A 12,117-nucleotide genomic window follows, 5' to 3' on the forward strand; every position below is an offset into this window, starting at 1 on the left:
GGGCAATGCATTATGGATAAATTGGTCCAACAAATTTGCCTACGCTTTTCCCCCTCTCCCACTAATTCCATTAGTGGTTCAAAAACTGCAACAACATTCAATGACCATGATATTGTAGGAGCGTGGCGCGCCACGCTCCTACAACTCTCACAAGTGCCACACCAAAAACAAAAAATCTCACCCAGGCACCTTACACAGAACCATGGAGAAATAATGCACCCAGATCCCAAACAACTGAACCTAGCGATCTGGCTCCTGAGGTATTAGAATTTGGATACTTAAATTTACCTCCAAACTGTATGGAAATTATTAAACAAGCCAGACGTCCCACCACTAGAGCCTGTTATGCAGCAAAGTGGAAAAGGTTTGCTGTATACTGTAACAGTAACAACATCAACCCTCTGGACGCATCTATACAAAATATTATTTGCTACTTACTACACTTACAGCAATGTAACCTTGCTTATACCTCCATTAAAGTACATCTTGCAGCTATAGCAGCATACCTACAAAACAGGCAACATTTATCCCTGTTTAGGGTATCCGCAATCAGAGCCTTCATGGAAGGCCTCAAAAGAATTATTCCACCAAGACTACCACCTTCTCCAGTCTGGAACTTCAACTTAGTACTCACCAGACTAATGGGACCACCTTTTGAACCTATGCATAGGTGTGAAATACAATTTCTTACATGGAAGGTGGCTTTCCTTATAGCCATTACCTCCCTCAGGAGAGTGAGTGAGTTACAGGCATTTACAATACAAGAACAATTTCTACAGATACACCAAAATAAAGTGGTTCTTAGAACAAACCCAAAGTTCTTGCCTAAAGTAATTTCAGCATTCCACATCAATCAGACAGTTGAACTACCAGTCTTCTTCCCAAAGTCACAGACGGTAGCAGAGAGGGCCCTACATACACTAGATGTCAAAAGGGCAATATTATATTACATAGAAAGAACACAAACTTTCAGGAAAACTAAACAACTGTTTGTAACGTTTTCCCCAACACATAAAGGCAACCCTATATCTAAAGCAGGGATTGCCAGGTGCATTGTTAAATGTATACAGATATGTTACATAAAGGCAAAAAGAACACTAACTGTTCCCCCTAGAGCTCATTCTACACGCAAACTAGGGGCATCTACAGCATTCTTAGGGAACATTCCTCTAGATGACATATGCAAAGCAGCAACTTGGTCTACACCGCATACCTTCACAAAACACTACTGTGTTGATGTGCAGGCAAGACAACAAGCAAATGTGGGCCAGGCTGTATTAAAAACTTTATTTCAAACTGTTGCAACAGACACTGGTGACCACCGCTAGGGAGGTAACTGCTGTATAATCTATTCATAAATGTACCATCTGCAGCCCATATGCCTCGAACGGAATATGCTACTTACCAGTATGCATCTGTTCTTGGCATAGAGGGCTGCAGAGTGGTACATGCCCTCCCTGCCTCCCCGGAAACCTGTGTCTGTTCCAACAGTATCTTATTTAGATACACTTACATGGGCATCTCTTTCTGTATTCTATCATACTACTCCATCTAACCCTACTATGGCAAAACAATCTAAGGATGGAGCCGATGACCATGCGCACTGTCACCTAAGGGAGGAGTCACCAGCCACGTGACTACAAAAGACTTCTCCAAGAGAAAAACAAGTGCAATCATCCGAGCCCAACACCAGATGGCGATCTATTCATAAATGTACCACTCTGCAGCCCTCTATGCCAAGAACAGATGCATACTGGTAAGTAGCATATTGCTTCCTACTGATCCATAACCTTCGGCATGAAGTATTAGTGTTTAGAAATGAAGTATTAGTGTAAAGAATTGAAGTGAGCACAACTCGTTATGGGAGGAGTCTGCTCCAGAAAGAGACGGGAAGTAAAATCGGTGTTTATATGACATTTCTGGAAAACTTCATATTAACCATATGTCGCATAATCATACATCTGAATAGAGAAGAAGAGAGAAGATGATGTGCAAGGCAGGAGCTAGAGGGCTGTACAGATAATACTACTTGCTTGGTTTAGCATATATATATATATATATATATATATATATATATATATATATATATATATATATATATATCTATATCATCTGAAGTGCCTTTTTCGAGGAAGCATCTGTTTACCTTTTGTCAGAGCAAGGCAGATTTACAGAGGCATGCAAACCTCTAACATTCCATGAAAAGCCTTCACCTGGTTGGATGAACATTCAGTAATTAAGTTGCCATTTATTTTAAAGTTAATGTGGATAACATCAGCCCATTTTCTAAAGGAGGTTTATTTCAGAACTTTCAAATAAGGGTATGCTAGCACTATATAGTTTCCACCTGAAGAGTCTCAATATGGGAGCAGGTAGCTTAGCCATTGCCTGTAATGCACACTCAACTCAACCTGTACAATAATTTCAGCAGCTACTATGAATCCGCAGCACTGACAGACCTGTAGTTTGTCTAGGAAAAAAGATCTTGAAACAAGAGGACAGCTGTTCATCAGGCCCATCGGAAGTGCAAAAGAAGTCGGAATAGGAGAAAAGGAAATGGAAGACACATGGGGACTGCCTTAGACCGTGAGAGAGTAGACACAGAGTTGAAGCGGAAGTGATAGAAAGTTAAACTTATTGACACTACTATCGTCAAGTAGTGAAAAAGAAAACTCTTTGGGGCAACTAGATATCTGTGTCAGAGGGTTTGTTAGTGTTAAGTAATTTATAGCCCCTCAAAATCGTGTTTCTTGCAGGAGTCAACAACTGGAAGTTCATCCTTTTATAGTTGCGACTAAGTGCTCAATGTAAACCATTTCCTACTGCGTTTGTCAAATGCAGTATAAAACCTGACTCTGGGTATTGGGGCAGAACAGTCTAGGGCTGACAGAGGAACTGATTGTCTGCTTGAATCTCAAAACTGTCAAACCAATGCTTTTTCTTTAAAAAAAAAAAACGACTTGAATGTATGCACAACTGATAATACTGTACTCACAATAAATTATTTACAAGATTTCAGTTGGGATTACAAATTGGAACCTTTCCTTTAGAAAATTTGCAAATTAGCCAGCATGCAAATCACTTACCGGAAAGAAATATTACAAGCGACAGCTAACCCTAAATACATATTAAGAGACAACTAACCATGTGAATATTTTCTGCTTTTATTATTGGTGAGATACCTTCTGGAAATGTGCACACCAGCAGGCTCTCTTTCTTAAAAACCAGCAGGGGTCCTATATGGGTGTATTGGAAAATGTGAAGCTTTTCACAATCAAAATCTTAAATCTACAGGCTTTGTCAAGTCACTCACAATGTAAAAATATAAGCCGACTCCATTTATTTATTAATAAATCAAGCCTGTTGGATTTAACTTGAACATAAACATGAACGTTTTGTCACTGTCTCGACACCCGTCCGTCAATCTAGTCCGCGCCAAAGCATAAATTGACATGAACATTAACTATCCATCTCGGCTCACCAAGCATTTGCTTTAGCCCATCGAAACCAGATGCATATACTAAACCCCTTCCCATTGTATTGGTAGAGCATTTACAACGTAAATCCCATTCCTAGTTTATTCACCAAGCAGTTCAACATGTAAAGCCCCTGTCTATGTGTTCTGTCTATAGTGTTTGCCATGGAGTTTATAGTGTGAAACCCCTTCCTATTAGGAGAGATCACAATGTAAAGTCACTGTTTGTTTTATGCAAGCAGTTAAATGTACAAAAAAAGCTTCCTATAATATTTGTCCGAGTGCACATCCCTTTAAACTATATTAGCAGGAAGGGTGATTGCATGTCACCATGTAAACCCCTTCCTATTGTCCTTGACCTCAGGTCTGCATTAACAATGCCCCTGTCATTTATGGGCAATAGAACTACTTAGGCAGACCTGACACAACTGTTTTTCAATTAACCCCTTCGCTGCGGCGGCTATTCCGCCGCAGCGCTAAGGGGGTGGGGCACCCGCGCGGCGGCTCCATACTAGTGACGGAACCGCTCCGTCACGGCTCGCGGGCGAGCTGTGCTTGTGACGGAACGGTTCCGTCACGAACCCGCCCGCCCATCAGAGCGTCAGCGCAGGCGCGAAATCAGCGCCGTGCAGGCGCGGCGAGCGGGCCGTGACGGAACCGTTCCGTCACAAGCACAGCTCACCCATGGCTTGTGATGGAGCAGTTCCGTCACAAGCATGGGAGGGGTTAAATACTTGTAGAGAGGATCAATGTGCGGGGGCTGAGTCATAGTACCTCTCTTAGTACTACTTTTTACAGCTCTCTTTTGGTGGTCACATAGCTGCACTATCATGTTGGGGCTAAAAACCAGTGAAATCGCACCCACTCACTCACAAAAAAACACATACACAAAAACATGAAGGGGCGGGGGTAACCAAAACCCCTACATACTACTATAATTTGTGGGAATCCATGTCAGAAAGTACTTGTCTACAGGCTTTAACAAAGTATAATCATCAATCCATTGAGGTCTGTTATATTAGCAAAATGAATAATTCAGGCCTACCACCTTTGTTATTTTATTTATAATAAACAGATCCTACTGTAGCATCTGACAAATATTTTTCAATTGAATGAATTTGGCCTTGAGCCTTGATTATTTGCTTTTCATCAACAGTTTTGAGCATAGTCTGTTCAATACAAGCAATCTTTTTAATCAGAAGCACACAGCTTCTACACAATCATATATGGTAGATGGAATGCTCAACATGGGAGGAGCCAAAGCCCCTCGCTTAGTAGTGTATCTTGAAGATGTTTTCTGTTGATCACATAAGGTTAGGCAACAGCTGTGCTGTGAAGCCAGAGCTAAGAAGTGTTCATTACCTCAAAAAGCCTAAAAAGGTGCAAGTATATAACATTTGAACTACATAAATGTTTTCCAACATGCCTTTTAAATGGGCAGCTACAATGTGAGTATCGACTATCATTTTCATAAATGACCTTTCGATAATGTTTAAAACCTGGGATTAATTTAACTTCCATTTATAGAGACTTCAACTTGCCTTGTGTGCTATATCCCTATCAGATATTTACTGCGAAATGAAAGCTAGTTTGTTTCAATAGCCAAGGATTATCATGAAAGACGTGAGAGAATAACTTAATAATCAATCTTTGTGACTTTAACAGTTGTCAATACACTTTAGCCACAGACATATCCAACATTCATTGGCAAAGCCAGTAGGTCTAATCACTTTTCCGAAGTGTTGCAAGACCTTTTGGCTTTGCCAATGTTGCTCTGCACGATTGCGTCTCCATGTAAGTGCACATATGTGTAATTCTCCTTCTTTGAAAAAAGCATGATGACACAGGCGTCCCCATGATTGCCACTGCAAGATACTAAAAAAAAAACTCCAAGGTGTAAATTCCAAAGTTGTAACGGGGTGAGGCAACTATGGAGAGGGCGATGGGGAACTACATTCTGGTGAGTGGTTTAAGTAGCAGTGTGTGGGCGCAATGGAGACGCAAAAAAAAAAGGCAAAGCTGGGCATGGGGAGCAATGCACGAGCTTTGGGGTGGACATTAAATGTGAGATAAAAGCTGCAACTGAGGAGAGGATGTAGCCTAACGGCTAGGGCTGTCGATCTCAAATCTGGGGAGGGCGGTCAATCTCAAATCTGGGGAACCGAGTTTGAGTCACGGCAATGACACTCAAAATCCTGTGATTCTGGGCAAATCACTAAGGGCCATATGTAGGTAAATACTATTTACCGATTCTAAAATACTGAATTTTACCGTTTCGGTATTTCAGAATCGGTAAATAGTATGTAGGTATTGATTTGGTAAATTTTACTGAATCGGTAAAAATCGGTAAGTACCGATTCGGTATTTACCGATTCGGTAATTCCCATTCATTCCTATTGGCCTAAGGGCATGCATGTCTGCCACATTGCACTTTTGGAAAAGCACAAATTTGCTTTTTCAAAGGTTTTTGATATTTACCACCAACTTTTAGTTGGTGGTAAATACCGAATCCTTAACTCAGAAATGCACTCACTTGAGTGTTCCCTACATTAAGGATTCAGCAATTTACCGAATCGGTATTTTAAGGAACCTGTAATTTACCGATTCCTTAAATTACCAATTCAGTAAATTACTGAATCCTTAAATTTGGCCCCTACATCTGAAATGCCCAATACCAGTCGGTAACGGCCGAAATTCGGTCATTTCGTCCGTTACCGACCGGTATTGGGCTACCTACATCTCTTAATCTCACTGTGCCGAACAAAAAACAAAATAAATGTGTTCTTGTGTAAGTAACTGGTGCTCGTGTAAAGCGCTCTTGATACTCGATACCTTTGGGTCAAGTTTGAGCTAAATAAAACTCCGGAGAGAGAAATTGTTTGGGGGAAGACGGCAAGAAAACAAATGCACCTCCATGGAGGACAAAAAGGTAATTCTTTGGTGTGGAGCTGCAGAAGGATACAAGTCATCCAATCCAAAGAAAGGTAAAGAAGCTGTGCTCCACATGAGGTGCAAACAAAAGAAGATGAAGGAAAGCCATTAAGTAATGTGCAGGTATATGAGATTGGCAATAAAGGCAACAGTGGTGAGTAGTAGGCTGACCCATGCCGTCTCGAAGTATAAAAATTGTCTGCAATAGGTCTTCTACAGCAAGCAGTTAAAAGCTGTCTGATGGCTGAGACCTACAGAGGGACTTGCTGCACTGCTATAAAACTGCTGATATGCCACAAGCCAAAGATTACGTGAAGGGAAGCGATTTGGAATGAGGTTTGTTTGGGTGTTTCATAGTTTTACAGTCACTGGTTAAATTTGCTTGCGCACTTTCACTTTTGCATGCATGTGGAAAGTAATTGATATGTTCATTTGTTCTGTTCCCTGTAAGATTATTTAGGCAACAGAAATGCCAAGCAAAAGGTACAAATATTTTTGCACCTTACTCCCTCCAAGGTTCACTAATGTATGGTGCACAACAGTAGACTCTTTGGGTTGCAGAGGCAGAACATGTAAATCAAAATGAAACTTTGTCCATTCTTGTTCTAAGGGGACACTGACCCAAAACTATAAATTGTATATGGTGTAATACAATGCTTACAAAATTAAAAATATTCAATTTGTATACAACTTTGATTACACAATTGGATCTCAACTGCTCATTGTATATTTCTCAATATAGGAATGCAGTCACGTTCCCGAGGGTATTCAAAAGGCCCAAGAAGTTAATCTTTGTTGGTGGATGTGTTTATACACCAGTCTGGGTGGCTTATTCAACATGGGCTGAATATGGGGTAATGGTGACAAGTTCACACACATGCAGACATGAAGGGGCCGCGCAATAAGTACATTGGTGAAAGGAATCAGTGAGCAACTAACCATGATAATACATATATACCTTATTACTAAGAGGCAAAGGCAGTAGCATTGTGTATTACAAATTCCACATGCCCTTACATAACGTAATAATTTCCTATGGTTTCAGGTATCTGGTAACACATCTTATGGGCGCTGATCTCAACAACATTGTGAAATGTCAGAAGTTGACAGATGACCATGTGCAGTTCCTTATATACCAGATCCTTAGGGGCTTAAAGGTATGACAGGTGAATTGTTACTCATGCATAATCTCCACTGTAATATATATTGGTTTATGTATGTCCCTGATACCTTTATGTTACGATGGATGGTTCTGTTTTGTGTGGTCAGGGTCTGAGATATAGTTGACCTTCATATGTGCTTGTAATAGGCAACTATAACTAATTAGGCATTCAGGGGTTCTCTTTTTCATAAAAAGCTTCCCCAAAAGAGACCGTTACCTTAAGTTGTTCGCAGTTCGTACCAGTACAAACATTCTCTCCTTCTAAAATACCCTTTAACCATGTGTCACCAAACACCTACTCTTTTTTTTAACTACTCATGATTCACTTTTTAAATATTTTTTCCAATTTCTATTTAATAAACGTTGTTTGCCTTCGAAAGTGGGCTTGAATCCATGCAAAGTGTAGGTGAAAATCCATGATGTAGGTAGCACAATTCAGCTTTTCTTGAGGCATATCCCTTAGAAATGTCAATAGGTCCCATCCCTCATCCCTGTCAGTTCTAGTTGAGCTTCTCCCTCTCCATTGTCCAGGTGTGGTGAGCACCAAATAGCCTGAAGAAATTCAGGTCTGTAGTTGCTACCTTCTGAATTTCATCATCAAGTGATAGTGGTAAGAGCTTGAACGTTTTCAGAGTTTAATTTTGGGCAAACCCCTTTGGATATTTTTCTTTTGTGCACATTAAGGGGGAAAGAGATGACGGAAGAGAAGTATGAATATAGAAAAGAGTTCCCAAATGCTACCATCACCTGCCTTTTTCACATGTGAAAGTAGCGTAGCATGAGTATTGTGTTATCACTCGTTCGCCTGCTCAGCCTATAATTTTTAACAAATGTTCAAATCTCTAGACTTTACTGTTGAAGGTGTAAAACAACACACGACAGGTCTTTTGTTACCCCTCCTGGAACAATATCTAGTATTTCGCTGTTTCCCCTATATTGCCAGGAGTGGAGTTGGTGCTTCAAGCTGACTAAAGGATCAAACCGCTAAGAGACTAAGGGACAGATCTACAAAGCCCTTTTGTAGTTGCAAACCCTGCAGTTTGCAAAATCACTGGGTTTGCAACTGCAAAAGTACTTTTGCTCTATATGCGAAACCCATTCTCCTTCCCTTCAACAGTTCTGAAAATGTCCAAGGCTGCGTTTGATGCTGATGGTGAAAAGGAGGTATTTGATATGAGAGAATGCACAAGAAGTCTATTTGCAGTTGCACAGCTCGCCTTGTCAAATAGAAGTTCTTTTGGATTTTCTGCGGACTATCTTGAGTGACTGCTTTCTTTATACTAGACGGAACACGAGTATGCACTCTCTGCTCTGACGTCAATTTAAAATGCATGCCATTTTTTCATGTGCATGGATTGTGCATTAATAGGACACACAAGTTTTTGTCTAGTAAGTACTGTACAATGATAAACTGTTGTATGATGGTAAACACTCAGCATATCAATGATACAGTACCTTTATCTTGTTAGAGACAAAGCAATCATTATGAGACTGGTCATGTTCCAGTGCCCTGTTGCAGTTATCAATGCTTTGCAACTTGAGACACTGATAAGAAACCAATATTTACACAGGATTTGCAAATAACAACATTGCAGTGGCCCAAGAGACAAAACCTTGAGGGTGTGGCAGGTTCCCAGTTCGTAGGTGCAGGGGTAGTGCAAGGACCCAAAAGGAATTCGAGCAAGTAATATTAAACTCTCCCTAGCTATCACTGACTTGAGGACCCTAGGAAGAGTCCAATAATTCCAAAGATGCAAGGAAAGCCTATGAGGTGATGCTGCAGAAGGAATTTTAAAAAGCACCGAAAACAAAATATGTCTAAAATGTTGTTCCCAAGTTCTAGCTGGAGGATGATCTTTACTGCCTGCATTCATTTTGGGTGAGATATCGTCTGGAAACATGCCGGAAAATACAGGTGAAGAGTTGAGCTCAAGCATAGGTACCCAGGTAAAAGCAGGGGACAAGCATAGGTTTCCTCCGATCACCTGGCCACACCATGGGTGTGGCTTTTGATGACTGGGGCATCCTTGAATCCTGTGGCTGCCCCTCGAATCCTGGGATCCCGGAATCCTGCAGTGATTTGTTGTATACTGCTCTAGACTACTACTCAGCTGGAGTATACAGTCACAGCATTTGAGGTACATGCCTGTTGACCAGATTGAGAGAAGTGTTGATGGGTGGGGGGTGATGCAGGTGGGAAACAACTGGGCAGCACGGTTTTGTCAGCTACAGTGTTGTGTGGCAGGATTCACGTCACACAGAACAGATGACATCCGGAGTGTCAGTGCCCTGTGCAAAGGGTGACTGGGTCAGCCAATAATATCCTGGACCAGAGGTGAATGGGAGATGGGATGATCAACGGTGTCCAGCCATAATGATCTCATACTGTATTATAGGTGGAGGTGGTCTCACCCTATAAGGCAGTTGCTTCAGTACTCTTTTCCAAGCGGTCTTCTTAAGATTCTTGTTAAGATGTTTTGGATTAGCATTGAAATAGTCTGATCACTTAACAGTTAACTTCAATATGAACTGTATTAAGAACCAACAGATCTGAAACCATTGGATATTAAATATTGTAATTTAAAATACACCCCCTTGTAGTGATAAGAAACCCCTTTGCCTCAGTTGGTAGCTATCAAAGCAGCATTGGGCATGAGTTAATGATCCAGGTCCTCCTCTTCCCGGATTTAGGCAAAGAACAAACCTCTAGTAGATTCTAGGAAAAGCTAACCAAGTTTGCTTCTTTCTGGGAGGCAGATACATTCTGACAGAGTGATCTACTCTTGCAGCATACAAAACTGTAACCACATTTGAAGGTTTGAAGGAGTTCTACAAAATTCTGTTTGGTCTGCAAAAACCCACCCATTTGCTTTACTGCAGCTACAGATTAACACAGGCATAGTAAACACCACAGGTAGAGCTACCTTAGAGCTATCAATGTTTTTTTACTTTTTGCACAAACATGCATGTCTTTACTTGTCTTCTCTTGGTCATTCAGCTTAAGGTCCTATATTTACATTTGTAAGGCAAATGATTATTCACGCCTTCTTCTGATTAGATCCTTGTGCATTTCAAAACTGAGTAGGGTCAGTTAAATTCCAAAGATCAATATGATGGAACCAACAGAAATATGTAGATCCGCATTCACAGGCTTTCAAAACCTGTAATCCCGACAGGCTTGAATAGTTTATATCAATCTTTCAATAGTAGGGTTTCCTCTGGTAAAACTCCAATTTCACCACACAGATCTGCTCATCTCTTTCTAAGGAATGATTCTCTTATGAATCTCTTCACAGCAATGTTAACTATAATTTTTGGAAACCCAGTGGTCTTCCAGTATTTAAATCCTGTGGTATCTATGGATATTGCAAAGTCTTCCTCTGAACCACAGTCAAGTAATCTTGCCTTTCATCAAATGTTCAGACCTCCTCACCAGAGCAATGGAAGGAGATTGAGAAAGTTAAGCTTTTATTTGCAATTTGATTGGCTTTAGATCAGACCTTGTAGTTTTACTCCAGTTAATTCGTTATTCACAGAAAGACCGGAACATCAGTCCTAGCATAGTCCTATACAACCTAAACCAAGTGCTTCTAGATGCATTCCGCAAGGTAACTCTGGGGCAGTTTCTTGGGAGTATAGTATTTGCTAGTATCTGTAGGCTTCCAATATGCAGTCAAGTCCACATCCAGAAAGGACATCACCAATGAAATATTTGTGTCACAGGTGGTCATTGATATCATTTCTGATTTCACTTTTCGTCATGTGTGGTTCTAGAGATGCGCACAAAGGTGCTTTTTGTAGTGGTCTCTCTTCACCAGCAAGGAGTTCACCTATACCTCTCCCTCCAGGATAAGTGAACAGCCTCTACAAAAACAGTGTTTCGCAATGAAGGTTTCCCCATAAACATCAAGAAGTTTCTATTAGTCCTTTCCCAAGGATTGCAATCTATGGGGGCTTTGGTTAGTAATTTCTTGGGAATGGTATCGCCTCCACCAAAGAGGGAGAGAGAGGCAGTAAAATGGCAGCGCTAAAACAGTTGTCATTCAAACTCCAACATTAGCCTGCTTATTTGAGATATCTAAGCCTTATGGCCTCGGACTTTCAGTTAATTGGCTTGCTTGTTTTGAAATTGGGTGCCATACAACTCCATCTGTGATTTTGTGACAGGCAGTCCTGATCTTGAGCAACGTTGTTGACTCTCTTAATTCTCTGAGCTCTCTTCAGAAGGGAATCTTCTCAAAAGTCAAACCTTTCTGACATTGGTTACTCATCTACAAAAACAACAGTTGATGGACAGAATGCAGAACAATGTCATACATTCACCCCAGTACAGAGATCTGCGCCTAAATCCATAGTTTTATTTGCTCACCAAGCCACCCCAGTTCAGACATGGCCATATGCAAATCAGCCTTGACCCTGTGCCTCATGGGAACAGTCCAGCCCAAACTGCCAAGCCATGTCTTCCCTGGACCAGAATCAAGCATCCTAGGACCGGTTTCTGGCTATCGGACGTCATCAGCCAGGATAGCTTGACTCCAGTGGCGTGGAG

At 41.0% G+C, this 12,117-nt stretch overlaps 1 protein-coding gene across 2 annotated transcripts in view; it reads left to right on the forward strand.

Moving 5' to 3' along the window:
- MAPK14 (mitogen-activated protein kinase 14) overlaps window positions 1–12,117 on the forward strand; it is a 589,986-nt gene that overhangs the window by 213,088 nt on the left and 364,781 nt on the right. For both annotated transcript variants that reach the window (XM_086923266.1, XM_086923265.1), the window contains exon 4: window positions 7,452–7,563. In XM_086923266.1, coding sequence (XP_086779392.1) covers window positions 7,452–7,563 — 112 coding nt within the window. The remainder of the gene's footprint in view (window positions 1–7,451; window positions 7,564–12,117) is intronic.

Source organism: Lissotriton vulgaris, chromosome 5 (assembly GCF_964263255.1).
Source record: "Lissotriton vulgaris chromosome 5, aLisVul1.2, whole genome shotgun sequence".
NCBI lineage: Eukaryota > Metazoa > Chordata > Amphibia > Caudata > Salamandridae > Lissotriton > Lissotriton vulgaris.